Source organism: Pelophylax lessonae, assembly GCF_965119305.1.
Source record: "Pelophylax lessonae genome assembly, chromosome: 3".
Classification (NCBI taxonomy): domain Eukaryota; kingdom Metazoa; phylum Chordata; class Amphibia; order Anura; family Ranidae; genus Pelophylax; species Pelophylax lessonae.
This window is the reverse complement of record NC_138770.1, coordinates 301,456,009-301,481,997: the sequence shown is the minus strand read 5'-3', so window position 1 is coordinate 301,481,997 and position 25,989 is coordinate 301,456,009. Positions and strand designations below refer to the sequence as shown.

The 25,989-nt window shown below is 38.4% G+C and overlaps 1 protein-coding gene across 6 annotated transcripts in view; it reads left to right on the top strand.

Moving 5' to 3' along the window:
- LPP (LIM domain containing preferred translocation partner in lipoma) overlaps positions 1-25,271 on the top strand; it is a 601,703-nt gene extending 576,432 nt beyond the window's left edge. For all 6 annotated transcript variants that reach the window (XM_082251182.1, XM_082251181.1, XM_082251178.1 and 3 more), the window contains 3 exons: positions 15,567-15,745; positions 23,223-23,343; positions 24,925-25,271. In XM_082251182.1, coding sequence (XP_082107308.1) covers positions 15,567-15,745; positions 23,223-23,343; positions 24,925-25,053 — 429 coding nt within the window. In that variant the 3' untranslated portion in view covers positions 25,054-25,271. The remainder of the gene's footprint in view (positions 1-15,566; positions 15,746-23,222; positions 23,344-24,924) is intronic.
- The last annotated feature ends 718 nt before the right edge of the window (positions 25,272-25,989 follow it).

Sequence of the window (25,989 nt, the reverse complement as noted above, 5' to 3'; positions counted from 1 at the left end):
TGACTTATATGTGCAATGGTAAAACCTATGAATGAATATCCAGTGCAAATCAACCAATGTATTGCAATATAGTAGTGATGGTGTCACCCCCTTCTGCAAAAATATATATTTTGAGAAATTGCAGAGCTTCAATGTGCAAATAATAGTGAAACCCCCTACATACAATAATAATAACAGAGATGCAAATGAACCAGTATATTAGAACATAGTAGTGATTGTGTCACCCTCTCTGCAAAATGTAAGAAATATTGCAGAGCTGTAATGTGCAAAAAAGGGTGAAATCCCCTATATATAATCATAATAAAATGTACAATTGATGTACAGATTTTACATTTTATTATTATGATTATATATAGGGAGTTTCACCATTATTTGCTGATTAAAGCTCTGCAATATTTCTTACTTTTTGCACAGAGGGTGACACCATTACCCCTGCCCGGATTGGATTTGAATTTTGCTGCCTCATCCCTCCCTCCAAGTTTTTTCTCTATCTTATCTTCCTAACATTTGATAGTCCTATCCTAAAAAAATCTAAGTATCTTTTTTTTTTTTTAATCTCATGGACTAAATGTGAGAAATAACGTATATATCATACAATCATTCCATAAACACATATCACATACGCTGAATACTGTATTTTCTGGCGTATAAGACTACTTTTGAACCTCAAAAAAATCCCCCAAAAATGGGGGGTCGTCTTATATGCCGAGTATAATATCTCCAAGGTAACCTAAGTATAAGTATTACTGGTAGATGAAAATTAGGGGGGTCGTCTTATACGCCCAGTCGTCTTATACGCCGGAAAATACGGTATATATAGTTTGAAGAATATATGCTCATAAAATAGTTTACAATTTACCAATAAAAAAAAATGTGTCCCCGGATTTTATTTTAAAAATCTGGCCACCTTACTTTAACCTGATATGAACATTCCCACGCAGTATTTTCTGTATATATATATATATATATATATATATATATATATATATATATATATATATATATATATATACTACAGTTATACTTACTATTGCTGACTATACTAAGCTACTTAGAATCTCTGTAAAGTTTAAATTAGATTTGCTTTTGGGACATATACTGTAGGCATGTTTCCAGTGAAAACCTCCTACTTGACACTAAAAACATAACAGCAGCCTCTAAAGATGGTTTTACACGTTACAATCTTATTGTACAGTATAGTCTGATATTTTTAGGTTGAAATAAAATATTGTAAGGAAAATGTAAAAACTGATAGAAAAAAATGTTTTATCACATGTGGTTGTCTTCACAATCTGCTTAGATCAAATGTATACCGTATACGGTTTCACTTATTTTCTGACATGTCCTATATGTCATATTTTAACTTTACTTGTAAAGATTTGGACAGTTTTAGAACTGAGCTTTTCTGATCAGTGGTTAATCTTTAGCATGGATAATGTAAAATAGATATTCTTCATGAGCTACCAGAGAAAATCGAGCACATAAAACAGGTGCACAACCTGGAGTCATTTTTTTTCATCAGTTTAGTTTATGATGTATATGATCTATTTTGGCTGTGATTTGAAGGAAAATGAATCACTACCTAAAGGCAAGTACATGCTTTGGTATTTTACACTCGATTAACCATGAAGAAAACTTAGGTTATCACAAACTTTTCTGCCTGTAAAGATCTTAGTAATTCCAATCATTTTTCATCTTCAAGGTGGAGAGAACCTGTAAATGGATTCTGCTCCTCCCTGGCATGCCTAAAATGTTTTATTTAAAGCTTTTACCTGCATAGTAATAACCCTGGACACAATCAATTGGTTTCACTTCTCTGAATAGCCATAACTTTGTAAATTCTTTTGGTACCTTTAATACTTTGCACAGAAATTATGCAATTTGAATATGGATACATCACAGAATTGTGTATTAGTTTTGGCTCTCTTTGTGTATTGTATTGTCACAATTACTGTAACACAGTTTTGCTGAACAATTAAGTTAAAGTATCTGCAATATTTGGGGTTCTTGGGGTGGGGGGTTCTTTACTGTGAGGGCTACAAGATTGTGGAATTCTCTACCACACGATGAGTATGGAGTTAGAATCTGTGTGGGTAGAACTCCATAGGGAAGGAGAAAAGGGAAAAGTAATTGTGGGGGTTTGCTATAGGCCACCTAAACAAGGGGAGGAGGTAGAACTGGAATTTTTAGCACTAATGGGTAAAGTGGCAAAACTGGGATCAGTCATCATATTGGGGGACTTCAATTATCCTGACATTGACTGGGAAGAGGGGACTGCACACTCACAGAAGGCCCGTCAATTCACGGAAACCTTACAGGATAATTACATGTCTCAGTTGGTGGATTCTCCGACTAGAGAAAAAGCAATCCTGGATCTATTGATCACTAATGACCCAGACCTAATCTCGGAGGTAGGAGTCCAGGACAACCTGGGCTCTAGCGATCACAGGATGATCGCATTTAGTATAAATAACAATATAACAAGGCAAGTGGGGAACATAAGAACCCTAAACTTCAGAAGGGCAGACTTTCCAAAATTGTACTCATTGATGGAAAGGGTAAACTGGGACCAAACCCTGGGATCCCTGACCACAGAGGAAAAATGGGAATGCTTTAGGACCACATTAAGCAAATGCATCTTGCAGTGCATTCCTATGGGAAATACATTTAGAAGAGACAAAGCCAAACCTGGCTGGCTAAACCGTAGCGTTAAAAAACTTATTAGGGGAAAAAAATTGGCCTTCAAGAAATATAAAGCAGAGGGCACAGTATCGGCTTTCATACAATACAAGGAGGCAAATAAGAAAAGTAAACACGAAATCAAGATGGCTAAAATCAACTTTGAGAGACAAATAGCGGAGGATAGTAAAAAAAAAGCCAAAGAAATTCTTTAAATATATCAACAGCAAAAAAACTAGGGCAGAGCATATTGCACACATAATTAACGATGGGAGGATGGTTACAGAGGACACTGAAAAAGCAACCGTGCTGAATGCTTTTTTCTCATCAGTCTTTACACAGGAAAAGGAGTGGTACACTGACCATGACTTTGTGGTTAGTAGTAATACACAGGACTTGCCACTATGGCTTACAGAGGGTGAAATCAGGGAAAGGCTGGATAAACTTAACACAAACAAATCACCAGGCCCGGATGGCGTACATCCGAGAGTACTCAAGGAACTCAGTAAGGTTATATCTAGACCACTGTTCCTGATATTTGCTGACAGTATTAGGACAGGAGATGTACCAGGGGATTGGAGGAAAGCCAACGTGATTCCGATATTCAAAAAGGGGCAGAGGCATATCCCGGGAAATTATAGTCCTGTCAGTTTGACATCAATAGTATGTAAACTTCTGGAGGGGATGATAAGGGACTATATCGTACAGTTTTCTAAAGACAACAACATCATCAGCAGTAATCAGCACGGGTTTACAAATGGGCATTCTTGTCAAACCAATCTCTTAACATTCTATGAGGAGGTGAGCTGTGAGCTAGATAGGGGCAGACCAGTGGATGTGGTGTACCTGGATTTCGCAAAGGCATTTGATACAGTTCCCCACAAGCGCTTAATTTATAAAATAAGGTCTGCAGGTATCGACAGCAGGGTTTTCTCTTGGATACGGAACTGGCTAAAAGGGCGTGTCCAAAGGGTGGTAATAAACAGTGCATACTCAGACTGGTCTGAGGTGGTAAGTGGGGTCCCCCAAGGCTCAGTCCTGGGACCAACCTTGTTCAATTTATTCATAAACAGCATTGAGGTCGGGATAAGTAGTTCGTTATCAGTTTTTGCAGATGACACAAAATTGGGCAGGGCAATAACTTCACAGCATGAAGCAGATATCCTACAGAATGACCTGGACAAAATAACGGAGTGGGCAACGACATGGCAAATGAGGTTTAATGGAGAAGTGTAAGGTTTTGCACTTGGGGACTAAAAACATAAAATCACAATACACGTTAGGAGGGGAACCCTTGGGGGAATCAAAAATGGAGAAAGATCTGGGAGTCTTGGTTGATGATAGATTAGGCAATAGCATGCAATGTCAAGTGGCAGCTGCCAAAGCCAGCAGAATATTAGCATGCATAAAGAAGGAGATGTATTCCAGAGATAAGACTATAATCCTTCCACTTTATAAAACTCTGGTCCGACCGCATCTGGAGTATTCTGTCCAGTTCTGGTCGCCAGTCCTCAGGAGGGATGTGTTGGAGCTGGAGAGAGTCCAGAGAAGGGCAACTAAACTGATTAGGGGATTGGAGGACCTTAACTATGAAGAGCGTCTGCAATCGCTTGATTTATTCTCCCTGGAGAAGAGACGCCTGAGGGGGGACATGATAGCCTCGAGGGCATACAATGCGATTAGAGGAGAAGTATTTTAACCTCAGGCAACGTGGGGGGTTCTTTACTGTGAGGGTTACAAGATTGTGGAATTCTCTACCACAAGAGGTGGTTTCTGCGGGAAGTATGGTGGCTTTCAAAAGACTCTTAGACGTACATCTCAAGGATCAGAACATTCAGGGCTATGTGAGATGATTACAGCCACACACACCTACACAGGTTGAACTGGATGGACTATTGTCTTTAGTCAACCTCATCTACTATGTAACTATGTATCAAAGAAAGCATTCATCTGGCCTGTTAGGTAGATGTGCATCACTAAATGTGCTATCAGTCATTATGTATAAAACCTGAATCCTATTGGTGGTGGTGTTATTTTTCTAGCCTGGGTGATATTATGTTGATCATCCCCTTCTTCGCCCATGTAAAACAGCAATGTTGGGCACATTCATGTAGGATGTAGGCAAAAGTAGACGACAAACAGCCAGTTTTAGTTGATGTAGAGTGACAAATATATCTGCAACCTCTGTGTGTGCAATCATGACCAGAAATTGTACACTGCACAAAATTATAAACACAATACGTTTTGCCCCCATTTTTAGCTCAACTCAAAGAATTAAGACTTTTTCTATGTACACAATAGGCCTATTTTTCTTAAATTTTGCTCACAAATCTGTCTAAATCTGTGTTAGTGAGCACTTCTCCTTTGCTGACATAACCCATCCACCTCACAGGTGTGGCATATCAAGATGCTGATTAGACAGCATGATTTTTGCACATGTGTGCCTTAGGCTGGTCACAATAAAAGGCCACTCTAAAATGTGCAGTTTTATCACACAGCACAATGTCACAGATGTCACAGGTTTTGAGGGATCATGCAATTGGCATTCTGACTGCAGGAATGTTCACCAGAGCTGTTGCCCATGAATTGAATGTTAACTTCTCTACCATAACCCATCTCCAAAGGCGTTTTTTTGAGAATTTGGCAGTACATCCAACCGGCCTCACAATTGCAGACCTCGTGTAACCACACCAGCCCAGGACTCTGCTGATGTATAAATCTGCACAGTGCTGATTGGTGCTACGCCAGTCAAATGACATTAAAAAAGGCTTTTAGAATAGAGCATTAAAACAAATAGCAACAAAATGTTTTAAAGCTTTATACAAATCTAGATTCCAAAGTAAATATTTATTTCTTTTGTGTAATACCATGGTGTAGGCGTTTAGGTTAACTGACAATATGTTTCACTTTGTTCACATTGTAAAGAGATCTTAAGGGAAGTTCAGCCAGCAAACAAAGAGAAAGCCACTCAGGTGCAAGTTCAGGGCTCGGTGCAGGTCAGATCCGTCATCCAAACGTAGAAAAGTCCAAAAATTGAGACCGCGCTCAAGATACACGTGTGTGGTTATGAGTAAGCGATCCACAGCATCGTGAAACGCGTCAACCCGACACGTCTGTTTGTGCACGGTCTGTCTGCTTCATTTATGAGGAATAAAGGAGTTCATTTGTTTTTATCTTACTATCTTGAGTGCGGTCTCAATTTTTGGACTTTTCGAAGTTTAGCCAGTCACCGGCTGAGACACACCCCTCCAGCCTGTGTCTATGGTGTGTATGTGCTGGGTCCAACAGGGAGGTAAAGCCTTCAACAATTACCATTTTATATCACACTCCCATAGTGTTTAGCAATACAAGTACATGGAGAAAGAGTGGAGGGAGGGGAAGTTACATTTACCACTGTGTATACGCCAATATGTGTGACTCCATAGTCACATGGACTGCACAGATAGGAAAAAGAAGCAAATGAACAGCTTGGAGGTGTGCTTAAACCTCGAACATGCTCAGTAGATGTCAACAGCTGGTCTACACACTCTTAGATCCACAGCAAGAACACAGAAAAGATAGGGAGGGACAGTGAACAGCAGAATGAACCAAGTTTTTTGCAGTCTGCAGAAAACAAATGCTCAAGTGGATGAACAAGTATTAACCCAATGTAATATGGCATGTATTGATAGTTTTTGATGATTTTAGTTTAATGACTTAATTTGCCTTCCAACAAGGCTATACATACGTGAAAATCTGTGTGGTCGAGCAGAATTTTCAAGCTTTGTCTTTAAAGAATACATGAAATGTTTACTTGCAATATCACGTGATTGATTGTAAGTTCTTAATCGGACAACAATGGTATCCAAGATACTTGTCTATTATATGTATTCTGATTCATGTGTTTATTTCTTAGTTGAGTGACACCTCCCACACCCCTGATGGAGAGATTCACTGTCTGAAACACGTAGGGTGGAGGAAGTTGCAGCCTTATCATTGTCATCTTTCACAGTCGGCCTTTTTTATAGCTGTTCATACCATTTATACATCGTTTTTTGTAACAATCTTTCATTTTTTTATCATGTATAAATAAAATATATATTTTTTATATTTACCACTTTTGTATGTTCTACAAAGTGCCTTTAAAGCCCCAAAAACTAGGGGAATTGCTATTTTCTTGTAGTCATTTGTGGGATGTGGCACAGAACAGAGCCTAACACCTAATATTTTGATAGTTGTATGGAACTGCATTAATTTACTTAATTTGATACCCTCTGCATTTGTTCCTTAGTTTTTCTTTCTCTGGAGTTGTATGTGAAACTATGTGTCTCTTTCAGTCTCTCAACTCCTATTTGGGAAATTTCCCATGGGCCATATGGTCGTGATGTAAACTATAAATTAAATCCCGCGCTTATGGTACAATAAAAATGTGAAGATACATTTGTGCAAGCGAAAAAAAATATAAATATATATATATATATATATATATATATATATATATATATATAAAAGGTTATATATATATAAATGGGTGATGCAGCTGCTGTGGCTCGAAGTAAAAAGTTAGGTAAGATGTGTGATCAAATTTAAAACAGCGCTAGCATAAAAACATTCATAGAGTGAAATATAATATTGTGAAAAATTCATAAAATAGCATATAAATACATAAATATCAAGTCCTTTCTTAAAAGTGATCAAATTCCAAAAAAGTGCTCCAGTGCAGATAAAAACTATATAAGATGCTCCAGGTGACGGTGACCCCTCTCGGTCCCCCACTCACCGCAACAGCAGAATGATATAGCTTGAAAATTCAATAGGAATATTGCACCAAGCCTTCTTCTATGGAATGCCACAAGATAACTTTGTATATCCTTAGATAGAACAGGTCCGAGTCTCTGTGTCCGTAGTCTGATAAAGTCCTTGTCCTAAGGTAAGTTTTCTATAAAAGAGCCAACATTTGTATCCAAGTTTCAGGGATAAGCAGCCATGCTCCCAGTTGCTTCCTGACATGGAGACAGGGTTCACCGTCACCTGGAGCACCTTATATAGTTTTTTTTATATAGTTTTTATCTGCACTGGAGCACTTTTTTTGGAATTTGATCACTTTTAAGAAAGGAGAAAGGACTTGATATTTATGTATGTATATGCTATTTTATGAATTTTTCACAATATTATATTTCACTCTATGAATGTTTTTATGCTAGCGCTGTTTTAAATTTGATCACACATATGGTCCTGATGCTTGGTATAGGCAGAATGGTGGCAGGACTGGTAGAGGACATGCTCAATGTAGGACTAACAGCACTTGGATTATTTGACACTGTGAGAAGAGTAAAAGATTACTAAAAAAGAACCAGAGAATGTGTTTTTACAGAGATTTAAATACTCAGTTTTAAAACATTTTAATTGTACATGTTTTATATGAAAGGGTTCTAGATTTTGATAAGACTTTCAGGGCAATTATGTAGTACTACTTGGATTCAACTCGCATGCAACTTTGATAAGGTTTGTATATTCTGTGGGGCCAAAATCGCATTGGAATTGCACCAGATTAGTACAGAAACCTTTTCCAAATTCATTCCATGTTGAGTCACATTGGTGTGAATACACACATTGAAAACAATGAGGTTGATTTACTAAAGGCAAAAGTGTAGTCGCTGTAGATCTGAGGGGGACATTCTCTTTGCCGTATAAAGCTCTGTGAGGTACTGTTTGCACCACATAATAGAGGACCCTAACAGTTAGACCAGATAGTCATACCTCATGTTAAAAAAATATATATATACTCGAGTATAAGCCAACTTTTTCAGCATGTTTTTTTTATGCTGAAAAAGCCCCCCTCGGCTTATACTCGTGTCACGGTCTCACTTATCTTTTAAAAATGGTGCCGTCTGGCGCCAACACGTCACCACGTATGCGCCGTCTGCCCGGGAATAACCGAACGTGTACGGGCTTTCCTGAGCATCGGCATTCTCCTGTACCATGCCCGCAGCACTGCATCTCCTGTGCCATGCCTTTACCATTACCTGTGCCATGCCTGTACCATCACCTGTACCATGCCTGTACCATCACCTGTGCCATGCCTGTACCATCTCCTGTGCCATGCCTGTACCATCTCCTGTGCCATGCCTGTACCATCTCCTGTGCCATGCCTGTACCATCTCCTCGGCTTATACTCGAGTATATACGGTGTGTGTATCTGTATGTATATATATATATATATATATATATATATATACATATATATATATATATATATACATATATATATGTATTTATTTCACGTGGAATATACAGTATACCTAAACTTGTCTATTCCTTATTTTGGTAATGTATTTATAGTGGTGGAAATTAACTACAATGTGAATACTTGTCTCAACACACAATCTACTTGTGGCACTCATTTTAGATCTACACTGGCAAGTAGAACCTTTAATATTTTTTCCAAATGTCTCAGTCATTTCGTTTTTCTGCCATTGGAGAATGATCTCTGGTCAGGAGCTTGTCTGCTTCTCAGTTGCAGAGGTGCTATTTTGAGGAACACAATTCCTCCCTACACTTCACAGTGTAGTCTGACGATAGAGTGTTAATCTCTGCATTTCACTTCATGCCAAAGCATACATACTGATGTTTTTTAGAGGGTGTTACTAATTGACAAGATAGCTGACACCATCCAGTTTGCATGTATGACATATTTATAAAATGTGTTATGAAATTGTAGTGGGCTATGAGAGGAGTGTGTGTATATATGCCTGGTATAGGTTTCCTCCGCATATGTATATAAAAAATGAATTAGCCATTATTATTGAAACCTGTAGTAAGTGAATAAATTAATAAAAAAAAAAAAAAATAACTTAAAGTGTACCTGTCATGACAAACTAAAATAGGCTTCTGTTGCTGACCCATCTTTAAAAAATGCTAATTCCTTGACCATTATGTTGATGCTTTGGCTTCAACACTTTTTCAATCATTGACCTAGTATAAGTATAGAGAAAAGAAATTCAGACTATGGTTTTGCAGCATGCAACTTCCACATCTGTAACTCAAAACATGGTAAAGCCAAACACAGCCAGACAACTTGCTTTTCTTTGGCAGACGATATTAAATGGGATAGAATTCTAGGAAAAAAAGAACACGGTGGAAAAATGGGAGTGCTTTAAGGACATAATAAATAAAGGTATTGGTCTGTGCATTCCAATGGGGAATAAGTTTAAAAGAGCTAAAATAAAACCTGGGCGGTTAAACTCCAACATAAATAAATATATAAGAGTAGTCTGCGCTATGGATAATCAACAAAAAAAATTTGATAAAGTTCTAAAAGTGCTTCGAGCTGCTGCCACCAACTAGACTGCTACCGAGGTAGTGCTTGTTGTAAAATCTACGTATAAAAAAAATGGGTTTTGGCGCTGCTCTGTGTGCAATAAAATACTCTCGTATACCCATATGCATATCATTCTCCAAAAAACACAAATCAAAAAGGATATAAATTATGGTGCAACATATGGAAAAAATGATGTGCCAAAATGACTAAAGTGCAACATTTGCAAGAATTTAGGTGCAAAAATTAATAGTGCCAGTGCTATAATAATAGTGCCCAATTAGAGTGAGCTTCCAATTACAATCAAATAAGCACTCTATGTAGTCACAAATAATGTGTAGTGTCCTTTCAATTAGTCTGTCGTTCCAGCTATCCTTGCTGGTCCTTATGGTAGCATCAATAAATGGAATGCTACTTGATGTTACAACCAGGGGGTTGTGCAATATTTATCCAATGGAGCCATTGGATAAACATCTGTGCTATTAATTACTCAAAATGGACACCGATCATGTGACCTGGGGTTGCTAGGATACCTTACCTGATATAAACCAATGAGTGGAGCAAGATGACATCAGAGTGATGAAATGCGCAGGGCGGAGGCTAGCATATTTGCGCCACTTCCGGTTTGGGTCCGTGGAGCGCGTTGCGTCTCTGGTTTTTCACTTGAGTTGTTTGAATTTTACTGAATATACGTGCACTACTGTATTTTTACCTCCACTTAGGCACTATTATTTTAGTACTGGCACTTTAGTAACTTTTGCACATAATTTCTTTTCACAATATTCAAATTTTCTGAGATACTAAATTTTGGATTTCCACTAGCTGTAAGCCACAGTCATCAAAATTAAATGAAATAAATCCTTGAACTAAATCACTATGTGTGTAATAAATCTATAAAATATTTGAGTTTCCCTTTTGGAATTGAATTACTGAAATAAATTAACTTTTTGATGATATTCAAATTTTTTGAGATGCACCTGTATATTTTAACCATTTTTCTCTCATTGTTTTAATTATTCAGTAAATCCAGATCAAATTATTTTAATTAATTAGAATATCAGTCATTTGTTCACTTTTATTTGTTGTGGTCAAGAGAACTTAGAAAATGTAATCAGTCAGGTAAGTCTGCATTGACTAGTGTATAGTATTTTACATAGATTCAAAAGGGCATTTAAGGTGTTTAATAGGGATCTAGTGATTGTACATTTTTGTTTTCAAGCACACTGTGTGCTAGAGTTAAATTACAGGGTGTTGCATAACTTAGCACAAGATAGAGGTGTCCCCATTGCACAAAAGGAGTGCCACTGGGTTATCTGTCAGACTGATGTCTGACTGCATGCATGATCCTCACAGCTTTGAGGCAGCTCACATTCTGCTTGGCTTCCTCCCATGATAGAGGGATTGGACCATGAGTGCTATTTCATGAGTGGCTCCTAGGAGCTTTAAGTGACATAGGTACAAGTATCACAGTGGTGCCATGAGCTTTCAGAAATTTGCTGTTAGATTTCATTTAATTATAGCATGGGCTTTGCAGTACCTCCAGGCAGCTATAAATTAATTGCCCTTTAATCTGGCTGTGTTCATTTAAAATCATTAAATTCATTTTAAGATTAAATCTATTGGAAAACAGAAAACAATGTGTAGCTTTTAAAGGTCATGCAACCCAAAATCAAATATCTCAGTCTTTGGTAGATGTTCGAGAGGTAGAACATCTTGCAGTATATTCTATAGCAGATTATATTGGAGACATCTGTGCATTTGAATTGCACAAGTGTGTTCACCTGTTGCTGAAATTTTGAGGTGGTCGCACTCCTATTAGATTTTTTTTGTTAAAATTCAATAGTACCCTATGTTTAAGTGAGTTAGTCATTCCAGGTGAATCAGAACAAAAGTTGTTTAGTGTTTAACAGCCTAAGTAAAAAAGTCTGTCCTCTGCCAGCAGCTGCAGAGTGGAACCCTTGTTGTCTGTGGGAGAAGCAGAGATCTCTTAGATCTCAGTATAACCCCTGCAGAGCCAGAGCACTCTAAACAGCAGGAAGCATGAACGTTGCTGATTTCAGAACTATTCGTCTGACTCTGTAAGGGACATGATGAACCTTTGCAGTAAGACCACACTGCTTCCCCACAGACAGCAAGGGTCCCATTCTGCAGCTCCTAGTCAAGCTTTTTTGCATAGGCTGTGGCTGCTTCAGAAAGAAAACAAACTGTAAGACTTTGAACATTTTGTTTTGATGAACTGGAAATGTATTTATCTGATTTAAACAAAGTGTTTAATTAGGCTTTAATGTTTCTATTTATTGATAATGAAACAGAAGCTGCTGGATCACAAAATGGTGGATCAGGAACACGCAAAACTGAAGAGGGGTCAGGACTTATAGCCATCATTTCTTACTATTGGAGTATGTTACACCTATGAGACAAGGGCTGACTCAACCTCAGTCATCCTTAAAAAAATGTTTTGTTGTTGCTTATCCACTCATACCAATGTGAAACTGTGCTAATCAGTAAAAATAAATAAAAAGCTGCTAGCACTTTATTAGATACACATGGCTATAGTGTCAGCAAAAAGCCACCAGTGCTGTGCCATAACATAAACAACAAAAAAGACCAATAAGAGTAACCACTTCATACAAGGTGTGTAATAAATAAACCTTACGTTATAAAAGGAAAGTAATGTCCATACTATGTAAATCAATATTCTTGATAAAAGACAAATCTTGCTGTGTGTCAAACTTGTGCAGAAGTGTATAATGGATGGTGAGAACTCTTCAAAGTGGTACACACACCACCTATTTGCTCTTCCACCTGGTACCACACACAGTTATGACTGTGTTATGACCCTCTAATCAGAGAAGTCACATAGTGCTTGAAAATAACAAATAATCTCTAGCAGTAAAGCCTAGTACACCCTAGTAGTTTTTTTTTTAATTCAAACCAGCAGGTCTGAAAAAAAAAAAAACTGGCATCTGCGGAGGAGCCACTGCACTAACAATCTGATGTTAGAACAGCGATCTCCCCTGCTGTTCTATTGGGTTCTGACAGGGGGTGGTACTCTGGTCAGCGAGCACTCTAAACAGGAGCCAATTGGCAGACCTTTTTTCAGTCATGCTCCTTCGACAGAAGCCAGCCAAATTGCCAGTTTCGGTCAGGCTGATTTTAGTACACATGGGCGGAATGTCTGGTCGATGCTGTCTGACATTTGGCCCATGTGTACTAGGCTTAAGTCAGAAGTATTACCGCTTACACCAACAGTGTATGTCACTTCCAGTTCAAAAAAGCATACATGGAGGCCTGTTGGAGCAGGGACAGACTTGACACGCAGAGGTACTGATGTTTGAGACAAACAATGGTAGTATAACTATCCTGTACGACAAATGCACAATATTATATGATCTGTACTGTTCATATCTTTAATAAAAACCTTTTTCTGATAAAAAAAAAAAAAAGAATACATGGGAAGACAAAAGAGAGCCAGACACTCCACATATCACAAAACCACTCATAAAAGTTGAATAAAATCAGTATAACTATTCATATATTAATAAAACCAAAACAGCACTGTACATACAAAATGGTCCAGGGATTGCGCAGACTGCTTCATCATTCTCCGGTGTGTAGTGATGTTAAATGTTGAGTCTGTCCTATGTGCTTTGTCACAATTAGTCTCATTGAGGGTTCGGAAGCCCCGCTTGCGAACCATGCTCTATATATCTGGGCAGTGGAAAACAGGAAATAGGGAGGTATAAAGCCTTATTTGAGAAGCCAAACCTCATTATGGAAAACATACTCAATAGAAATATGCCATCTTGTGGTGAAAAAAAACTGAAAATCCCTCATCAAGATACTACAAGGATCCTCACCAAAGTAAAATTTGACATGGCATCGATAACTAAACAAAAAAGGGCAGCAATGTTTTCCAATCTCTGCCACATACATCACATTAGACATAAAGGAAAAATACACAAAATATACCTCAAAAAAGTACAAACGATTCTTTTGGATAGGAAGGGTAAGGGGAGCTCACACAAGATAACTTCTGATGGTGACATCTGGGAGAATATCAAACCGTGTGAAATGTATGACTTAACATTATTATGTTATTTTTTTTAACACTTAGTGTGTAAAAACAGTTCTGCTTAAATGTAAGAAGCCAGTCTTTCTATTATTCTTATTTGAAATAATGCTGTTTCATTAAAGGGTTAATGCTTCCAAAATATTTCAGCTAAAGGTCGAGTAGCAAGCTAATTTTGTAGGGAAATATCCATGTCATAGTATCTTTCGATCTTTCTGTGTGCCTTAAAATTTTTAGTGGCACTAATGCTGGCCATACACTATACGAAAAATCGTTCAAACTCGTTTTTGAAAAATGAGCACTCAGCCGTGAGAGCAGGCGATCGTGCATCATGTAATGACCGAAATTTCAATTTATTGTTCATTCGGCAGAATTTTCCAAACTGTTCCTTTGATTTTTCAGCTCTGAAAAGTTAAAACTGATTTTCTATTTGTGCCCATTAACTGGACGAAAAATGAACGAACGGACCAAATGACAGATTTTTAAACTATTTTTCGGCTAGTGTATAGCCAGCATTACTATCTTGAAGTATTGTTGTATTCTCTGTTATAAAACATAATATGGCAGCTGCTATTGTTAAAACCTGGGGGCTATAATCATTTTAATTCTCAAGAGAGCCAGGAAACCATTAGGTGATTTAGGTCACCAAAAATTGAAAACATTTTAAATAGTTTTTGGTGTACTGGTTCTTTTAGCAAATTGAAGGAAAAAAATAGGTCCAGATTTCTGTTTTATATTTCCCAGAGCAAAGCATCATTTTTTCCACAGGGAGCAAGTTTTGTGGCAAAAATATATTTTTAAAAGTTGTCCAATTAAAAAATAAATGAGATCTCTATCACAGAAAGGAAAAGGTTGACCTGTGAAATAGTTAAAAGTGGTTCTTAAAGGTAAAAACAATTCTGTTTAAAAACATTGCGCTATATTTGGTGGCTATGACTAGTTGCTTTTCTTTTTTTAAAGGTTTAGCCTAGCAAAATGAGGCATTTAAGTGTTCTGGCAAAAATAGGTGACTTATGGAAGAACGTCTCTTCTTGGTGAGAGCCACTGAAATCCACACTATCAGTTCTATTTAAATACACAGTAATTGTGTTCTTATTTTAAAGGAAAGCTAAACACACTGTTAAAATACATGCATGTAAATGTTAGTATACTGATTCACACACCTCTTTATAACTCAACAATTCTTCTATTTCTTCTTCAACTTCAGAGCTTCCTATTTTATACGCCTGTGCATTGAACATGGAATCTCCCATATCAGACAGAAAGTAAACAGAAAATGTTGAAATAGGAATTTGTGTACTTGTGTATTTAGCTGTGGAGGTTTGCTTTAAGACCTTTGGTTATCTAAAATGTAAGGACATGTTCTGATAATTGTGGTATGCAAGGTAGGCTTGTCTTTTGTAAAATAAATGATGACTGGGTCAAAATCTGATACTTGTACAGCTTTTATAAAGGAATTTTTTGGATGCTGTATATTCCATTCTTTATTAACAAGATTTGATCTATCCTTTTATGCAGCGCACTTTGGAGCAGTGCAGCGTTTGTGCCAAGCCAATCATGGAGAGGATTCTGAGAGCTACCGGAAAGGCCTACCACCCTCAGTGTTTTATCTGTGTAGTGTGCTTTCGCAGCCTGGATGGAATCCCTTTCACTGTTGATGCATCAGGCCATATTCACTGCATTGAGGATTTCCACAAGTAAGAATTCTAAAATTAAACTACTTTAACCACAGACATAGCCATGGTTTCCACAACACTTTTTCATCAGTTGTTAATTAAGTAATATTGGCAATTTAGATTTACTACTTAACACAAATTAGGCTTTGAAGAATACATATTTTCGAGTGATGTGGTTTTTGATATGTTTATCTTTAGTAACAAGTTGCATGGACTGTTTTCTAATACAGTTAAGTTAATGCATTTCCTGTTATTTCTAAGCCCTGATCACATTCTGAAGACTACTGTAGTATGACTGTAGTGCACTATTGCTTACATATATACAATTCTACAGGCTAATTAAAAGTACACCAAAGGATTTCTGAGGTTGTTAGTGCACATTACACCCCTCAATTACTACAAGAAATCAATACTGACATCTGTAACTTCAGATCTTGTTGGTTTGTCTTGTAGTTGTAGAAAAAAAGTAATTAGATGGCTCTGACATAAATGGCTTCAGACTGCTGCTGAAAACTATCTTTCCAAACTGACATCACAGAGAAAGCCTTCTGTACACAAACCAGATCTATCCCACATATGTGTGGTGCAGTGACAAGGATGAATCCTAATGAGCAGGACTGCTCAGTATGACTCCTCCATAGGATGTCTGTGAGGTTGCATCTGTGGCAAGTAATACATGTTTCCTGTACATCTAACTGGAAAAGCAGAGCAACTGCAGTTTGTCAGACCATAACATTTTCAAAAAAGTTGTACAAAATTAAGTTCTAAATTAGTAAAAAAAAGAAAAAACTGTTGAAATGTTTCTGTTATCAACAATGATGCAATACATTGTTGATAGACCCTCCCACCAAACACTGAAACCTTCTCTTAAAATATGCCAGTTTTGCCATACTGCCCTCCTATGTGAAAGTGTAATCAGTCTATACACGTCATCATACTATATAGATATGTGTACTGTGTGTGTGCATGTATGTGTATGTATATATATATATATATATATATATATATATATATATAAATAAATATAGTGGGTATAGAAAAGATTTACCCCCCTTTAAAGAAAAATCAATTTTCAATGTTTTGCAGCCTGAAATGAAGACAGTCAGTTTTTGTTTTATCAAACTCTATTTACTCAGGGCAACTTATAACATCCAAGTGAAAGATATCTGATAATGCACCAACATTTTGGAAAACAATTAAAAAAAATATCAAAAACAGAATCACTAAGTTGGAAAAAGTATTTATTTTATTTATCTTTTTTTTTTTTTTTTTCTGACGGTGTTATATCCTCATTTGGATGTTATCAGTAAATACAGCTGGATAAAACAAAAACTGTGTCTGTCTTAATTTCAGGTTTCAAAGCAACAAATGCGATTATTTTAAAGGGGGTGATTTTTTTTTTTCTATACCCCCTGTATGTGTGTGTGTGTGTGTGTGTGTGTGTGTGTGTGTGTATATATATATATAATATATATATTATATATACACACAGGTTCATATACGGACTGCGGCAACTTCACACTGGACCTCATGCAATGCAACTTGGATTCTGTGCCTTGTCAAAAAAATTACCAGCTCAACTCACCAACCAGTGTGCATACCAACCAAATTACCTGTCTAACAGTATGCATTAAAAACAGGGGATTTAGTTAGCACACATTTGCAAACACATGCGTAAGCTGCAGGGCCACTTTACGGCACCCTGTATTACCTGCAATCCTATCCCCACAGTGAGAGCACATGCATTCAAATAGATAGATAGGGGGCAGGTGGGCCTGGAGATGGCCCAACCCACCTTAAAGGCTCAGGGACACAATGGACACCCAGCACATAGCACAATGGCAGCAAAGGCGTCCAGTGTTTCCTCTCATCAGTATACATCAATAACAAAAAAAATGGCCCCTGTCCCCACCTATAACTGGCCTTCTCAGCAAGGAGCACATGGAATGACACACTCAAAGGCTTTACTTCAGTGGTCTCCAAACTACAGCCCTTTGCATGTCTTTATCTGGCCCTTGGGGGCACTATTCCTCCCACTACTACAAGACATTATTTCTCCCACTGGACACCAAGAGTGCGGCATAATTCCTACCACTAACACCAATGATATTGCGCATTCCTTCTCATTGATACTCATTGACACTATTCCTACAACTAATACCAAACATGGGGCTCTTTTCCTCCCACTAATACCAATGATAGGGCACTTTTCCTTCCACTAATCTAAATAATGGGGCACTATTCCTCCCACTGATAGCAATGATGGGGCACTATTCCTCCCGCTGATGCCAATGATGGGACACTATTCCCCCCCATGGATGCCAATGAAGGCGCACTATTCCTCTTCCTATGGACCATAGGTGCTACATAATTGTTTTACTCCCATTGATCACCAAGCTTAAAGTGGTTGTAAGCCCTATCATTTCTGTCTGCTGCTTCATTCCTCTGCTATCAGCAGGAGTCACTTCTGATGAGTTTTCCTGAAACCAAGAGAGAAATGGTGACAGGGGAGGGATCTCCTTTACACAGCCTGGGGTTCACATCCTCAGCTCTGTTCCTGGCTGCTGTGAGAAAGGATGGGGGGGGTTATTTCCTCCAATCAGCTCTCAGAAGTGCAACTTCAGCTCTTTGTCTTCTTTTTTTTCTGAACTTTTAGCCATGCTTATAAATTCTTGACTTTGATTGAGTGTAGAAAATAAATAAAGCAGATAAACAAGTACAACTTATGTTGAAGGATTTGTTTCATCTCTGTGTATCACCTGAGGCCAGTCACTTCACTGGGTGGTTTACAACAACTTTAAGGCATTGCTTACTTCCACTAATGCTGGGACAATTTTTACTGACACTGCCCCCCCCCCCCCCCCCTGAAGTCCAAAGGACAGTAAACTGTAAACAGTAAACTTTTGTTTTAGAACGTTTGGAGGCCCCTGTTTTAATCAACTCCTGTTCAAGTTCTGCCTGAACTGCAACCTGCTCACACAAACCACACCCCAGTTTTACACCCTCATCTTCAAGTGTTTGCAAAGCTGGATGTTTGGCCGATATAATGTAGCAAAGAGGATGGAATATGTAGCTAATCAATGGTTAATCAAGGGCTGCCTAAATTAACGAAGGGATTGACTTATTGGTTTATAATTGGGAGGTTTGAGATTGTTTGGAATTCTTATAATTTGGTGGAAATTCAATATAAAAGCATTGGCTACTCTCAATGGTAGAATATTACATTTTAACAGCCAGGCTAATGTTTTCATATATACATAACTGTTAAACTATTAGGGAGACCAGCTGCTTCTGCTAGCTCATCACTTGAGCATTTTTTTTCACAGGCATGTGTTAGGTTTCTTGGATAAGTGAAATACATCTTTATTTGTGGCCAGGGAAATGAAAACTTTTTTTTTTTTTTCTCCCTAATCCACTTAATCCCTGGGTGGCGTGTTTAAATCCTGGGTAGCACGATAAGAATTTCCTAAGACTGACTTTCTTGCTTTGATCTCTCTTTTATTTAAATGTCCTGAAGCCCTGTAGTCTCAGGGGATGTGTTTTGAGTGTGTTGTTTTGTATGCTGCTGCCAGTAAAATATATATATATTTGCATGGCTCACTAAGTCATGCAAGCTTTATTGGAGTGTAATTACCACTGCACTATGAACTTATCGTCATGGTAAAGAATCTATACTCAGCCTAATTTGTACATGTTCACATTTATTAGGATCCCTGTATCAAAAGTTTTTCAGTCAGCAATGTATATATAATGTTTATTAATACAATTAAGGAGCATGAAGCAACATGATGGTCCCATGTGGTGACCGTTTTTTGTGCACCTAAAGAAGTAGCTTTTTTGGGATGCAAGCACTTGTATAAAATAGACATTAAGGATAATTTGTGATATTAAAAGTAAATGAACTGAACATTTATCTAGACAATTCTTTTTCTTACCACTATGGACAACTTCCCAGTACAGTGTACTTGCAGCACAGATGTTCTTGCAGGGCCGAAACAAGGATAAGGCAGGAAGGGCAGCTGCCCCAGGTGCAGTGTTTTTCATGCATTTTTGGAAGGGGGGAGGGCAGGCATCACTGTGATAGCTCACCAACCAGAGGCACTGATGAACACAGATTTTGGCTGATTTGCACTACCTGCTTTGTGTGCAGGCACAGTGCAATGTTTTGCATTAAATTATGTAATTGGAGCTGTAGCATAAGTTAGTAGTGGAAGACTTCCTCTTCCGCCTTCTTACCAGTCATGAAGTGGAAGAAGGGAACATTGCAAATGCTCAGCCTTTTGAATTGCTTGGCCTCCCATCCTCCATACCACACTGCCTGTAATTCCCCCTTGCTTTCATCTGCTAAGCTGCCAGCACCACCACATTTATTAGTATACCAGCAGCAAAAAAGTGGCAACTGCACATTACAACTTTGTTGGGATTGGACTAGGACAGGTGATCACTAGGTACCACAAAGAGCCCCAGGATTAGTATCTTTCTGGTGTGCATTGCACTGTGCAAGAAAGTGTAAGTGGACACTTTTCTTCTCCCTCCCGGGCCCAGGGCATTTCAAGCTTCTATTTTCTAATGTAAAATTGTTAGTACAGAGTCACTTGTAAAAGAAGTGTGGGCTGTAAAAGAAGAGTATGTATAGAGCCCCCATCCCCAGAACGACCTCAGATTGTGACAAAATGCGTCGGATTGAGCGACATGCTGACGTCACCACGAATTTGTGATCCCGGAAGGTCGGGCATTTATGTACAGCTGGCCGACTATTTGTTCCTACATGTGGTTTATGCCATTTTGATTGTAAGTGCAACCTTTTATATTTCTAATAAAGTTCCGTACGATATTACACTATGGATAGTTTTTATATTTTTTGGGGAACGACAATGAGTGTGACATCCTGAGTTGTGCTTTGAGGTCCGAGGAGATCTACATCTGTGATCGCTTGGTGATTGATGTTAGTGCTACTTGTGCTTAACAGAATTTGCCAATCCTTCTCTTTCTTTGGATGGATCAAAGCCTTGGCTGGGTTTTAGCTGCAGGCGTATTTGACCCTTAGAGATCTCTACAAGTTGGTTAGAACGCAGTTTGGTGAAGAATATACTGCACTTCAGGTGTCGATATCAGCCTGATTGATCACATTTGGACTTTTTTTTTTTTTTTTGTTTTTTTTATTTTTTTTATTTTCACTATTTTGCACTGGTGTACTTACCTGGATGGACTTTTTAGAACATTCTTTCCTTATTTATTGTATGGTTCATGGATGTATTCAATGTATGCTAGCGCAGCTCTACTTTTTATTGTATATGTTTACTGTGTCTATCTCAGCTGAGTTGCTGTTTTTGAGAACTTGTTAATTATTTAGTGCAGTTTATTTCTTTCTCTATGTATAGATGGGCCTTTTCTTCAAACATCAAACAGATTTTCTTTTGCAGATATTCCACACTTCTGGGTGTGGTCAATGCCTGTGGTTTCTCCACTAGTTCATTGTACAGTAGTGACATCTGAGCTGGCATGAGAAATCTTAATGCCCGTACACGGTCAGAAAATTGTACAAAAAATACCACTTTCTAAGCAATTTTACTTTAATCTGATCGTTAGTACACAGCTTTCGAGAGTCGATCAGGACAGGTCGTGCAAAATTATCCGATGGGACAAGCATGAAAATTTTTCTCATATGATACTAGATCGTACGATTTTCATTTAATTAGCACAGTTTTCATCCAATACAATACAGTACATTATATCACTTCTGAATTTTTTCTGTTGTACGAGAATTTTTTTAACTTTAGTAACCTCTTAATTTTAAATTTGAAGAGTAGCATACAAAAAAAAAAAAAGAACGATAGTTCGCCCAATAACATCATTGTGTTTACCAGGCTTTAGCATGGGGTGGTAGGAGTGAGTACTCGCACACTCAGAAATGTGGAATATCTGCAGCAGCCAGAGAGCAACAAAGCAGTGTTTTTTCAAGGCATGGGCAACTGGAAAGGTAAAAATAGATGCTCACACCACTGTGGCAGGCCTACCATTTGCTGTGGTGTACGATGCAGACCCTATTTTCTAATGTATTATAGGGTGCTCCAGTTCTTTCATAATTCCAGGCATTAATATTTACATATTGTTTATACTGTTTAAATATCAATTTTCTCTGTCATACTTGAGGTTGTCAGTAAACAAATGTGCTCTGTCATTACATTTTCCATGTTTTGTGCATTTAAAAAGAAAAAGTTCTAAAGGATTGATAACCCTGAGTTACAGGTATATATAACTGGCAGGTGTTTTTGCTGGTTTCTTCTTTACTAAAGGGAACCTCATCAGTTTATGCAAAGGGCTCCTGGAGTGGTGCTTGCTTGTGTTTGGTGAGCATGGCAATAGTCTGTGCAAGTGATACTGTGCAGTTGTCTTGTCTGTTGGGACTCCTGTCTTCATGTGGCATGAGAAATTGGCACCTGGGAAAAAATTAGCAGGGTGTTTTTTGAACAATGTGGGAGGGTATTGACTATGAATCAATGCACCATTCACTGGTGCCAGAGGACCCTTGTGAGATGAGTGATGCATCCAGAGTCCCCAGGAGATAAGTCAGCATTAGCAAGAGACAATGGAGTTTGGTGATGCAAGAAGCAGATCTAAATTACACAGCACGCATTTAGGAAGCTGACCTACGCCATGACGTGGAAATCTTTCTGGAATCTTGTTCATTCAATGAGCCTGTGGTGTATTTTATATTATCCATCACCTCGTTCTGTGCTCTGTACTGTAAATTGCCTATTCTGCACCATCTCACTTTGTGTGACCGTGACTTGCTACACATTCCCTTTTTTACACTGCCACATTCTGTACACTGTTCTGTACATGTTTTATTCCACGACGACCCATTTTGCAGCGTTCTGCACCATTTTATATTCCATGCCAACTCATTCTTTACACTGTGCTGTACGTTTTATATACACCACAGTTCTATTCTGTATACTGGTCTGTACATTTCTTATTCCACACTGACTGATTATGTACTGTGCTGTACATTTTATATTCTACACCACTTAATTCTAAACACTGTGCTATACCCACTCTCGACCTCCACCAATCCCTACTTCAGTATCGCCACAGCTCAATGAAACCAAGTGGGATCCCAACTGCAGAAGATCATTGCATGTGCACCAGGGGGAAGGGTTGCAGTTTGGCATCTTCACCTTGGGCACTGGCGAACCTTGTCCCGACACTGTGCACTTGGTTTAAATTTGATCATGACCTTCATCTGCATAGACTTTCTGTACCTTCTATGTGTGTCCTTTCAATGGTCCAGTCTAACTCCACTGGCATTCAAGGAGCAAACTGGTCCAAGTATCAGTGGGTAGGTGCTTACAGGATTGTGGCAGGGACCATAGATTGTAAACTCTGGTGGGCCAGGGACTGGTTTTAACATTCTTATGTACTTTGTAAAGGTTTTTTTTTTATAAAATGTTATGGCTATATAAATACTGTAATGTGTTTTATGCTTTGTCTGCAGGAAGTTTGCTCCAAGGTGTTCTGTGTGTAAAGAACCAATAATGCCTGCTCCTGGCCAGGAGGAGACTGTTCGTATTGTAGCTCTGGACCGTGATTTCCATGTGCAGTGTTACCGCTGTGAGGTATGTGCTGTTTGGATGAAAGCTGCAAACATTGGTTATAACAAATTTAGAAGTATTCTTGTAAAAAGGTACACTCCAGTCACAATTTAGAAGCCCTGACATGCATGTAGGGAGCTGAGCTTTCATTAAGGCATTGCTGTACTGCACAAGCTTATATCACTTCTTTTTTGTCTTTAATCTGGTTTTCCTGAGACACCTGCTTCTGATACTGGAACATCCACTTAAAGATCAACTCCAGGTTTACTGGACTTTAAATTGTACCTTTGGGCTAAGCTGGCCCAAACAAAACTATTTCCTTAACAGATGCTCCTGCTGGGAAAGCTGTATAAACAGTATGTAGAATCCGCTACATACAGTGTTCAGCACTGTGCTCCATCAGTGGGAGCCTGTTCCTGGAACAAAATCAAGTCGGAATGAGAGCCTCTCAGCCATTTATAGGAAGCCTTGAATTTTACGAATGAATACAAGGCTTCTTTTGATTGGCTGAGGTGGAGATACGGGCAAATTAACTCCATCTCAGCCAATGAAAGGAAACTTAGTATTTATTCATAGAATCCAAGGCTTCCTGTGTTTGGCAGAGCAGCGCTCAGCACGACTCGATATTGTCCCGGGAAAAGGACGGCTGTCACCGTCCATTTAACTGTGGGCAAATAGTGCTCCTAGTGGGCGAATCTGTTACTCAAAGAAATTAGTTTGTTTAGGCCGGTTGTAGTAAACCTTGAGGTAGGCTTTAAAGCTCCTTGCTAGCTCTAGCATACAGAAGGCCACACGGGAAAAAATGTCAGTGCTTGAAAGCTTTTCACCGCTCGCAAAAGATTTGTTAGATCTGTTGAGTAAAATACCTGTTGATCCTGCCAGAAATAGTAGGTTGTAACTTCCTGTAGTGAGCTGACAACACAATGCCTATGTTATGTTGAAATCCCAAGGAGTGTTATCAGCCTTGCCCAGGTTATCTCTGGGAACTACAGAGCATCTCCCATTGTGGTATGGAGTACACATTTCCTATCCTAGGATTTCGCTATTGTTTTTCTATACAGTGTATGTGTATATATATTTTTTGCGTTGTCACCCTAGGACAGAAAGTTTTACTGGCAGAATCGTCCGCTGAAAATAAAGGGGGCAAAAAGGCTGAAGTAAATAAATGCAGCCAACACAGCTAGGGCCTCGTTTGCACAGCTAAACTGGCTGTGGTGCAGCAAGTATGTTGCAAAAAACTGGGCCCGGATCCCAGGTGTGTGCGGATAGCCACAGCCTGGGAAGTACCGTTATGTACCAGCAGTGTCAGCTGCCTTAGATGCAAGTTTCTTGGGACTTCCCTGCCATGTCTGTCCACATACACCTGGACTCCTGGGCGCAGTTTTTTGTTACATACTTGCTGCACCAAGCCTGATTTGTCCATGTGAACGAGCCCCATGGACTGGTAAGCTACAATATATTATACTTTTGTTATAGGGTTTAGATTTAGATGCACTTTAGGAAAAACTGATTTTAGCAAAGATTCTGTTTACTTCATAATTGTAATACTTCACTGAATGCTTTCAATTATTTACTTTACTTTACTTTAATGTGATTTTTTTACAGGACTGTGGAAGTCTTTTGTCAGAAGGGGAAAATCAAGGCTGCTACCCTTTGGATGGACACATCCTCTGCAAGTCCTGCAACTCTGCACGCATCCAAGCTCTCACTGCCAAGTCCAGCACTGACCTGTGAATGAATAGCACCTCATTCTTAACACTTTAGCTCCTATCATGCCAATCAGCTTTTGCTTCTGTTGGTCAGAGGGATTTCCAGAACAGACCTATGTAGGATGTCTCATTTCATAGGCAATTTAAAAGGGAGTGATCACATTTCTAGTTATTCCACTCACTCTTCATTTAAAGCACTACATATTTTATCCTTTGTCTTTTTTTTTTTTCTAACAGCTGCAGAAGGAAAGTGTAATCCAACGTAAAAAAAAGTATATATAATCTCACAGTATGGTGAACATCAGCTTTTGAAACTAGTAAAATATATAGAAGCCAGAAATAGATAATCAGTTTTTGGATAAGACCACCTTGAAGATCTTTACAAACCATGCCAAGTTATACATTTGAAAGTACCTGTAGTGCTGTATTGCTATGAGATTGGCTGGCATAAGCAGTACATAACAGCTCCACATGCAGCAGTTTTCACATATCCTGTGCCTGTATTACGAGCACATCCACTGTTAAAGGGAGGGAGCATTTTTTTCCACAAGCTCCACTGTTTCTTACTCTCTTTTTTTTGTTTTTGTTTTCTTTCTATAGCTTTGCTTTTCTATATAACACATATTTTGGCTGCTGCTGGTGATGGTGTTTTCTGTTTGTGATTAGATACATTGAAATACTCTTTATCAGTGGTACGTGGTCATAATTATGCAAGTACAGACCCGCACCTATTCACAGCAAACAGCAGTTTGTCACAGCATTTAGAGTTTTTTTTTTTTTTATCAATGGAACTTGCGCTGACATCCAGCGATGTACAAACTAACACAGTGCCTGAAAAATGACATAGTTAGCATATCACAATATGAGGCTGGGTGCCAGGCAAGTGTGTAGTATATATAGGAAGAAATTTGAATGATTGCAGCTGATGGAGTTATTATAGGGTCAAAATGCGGTGCATTGC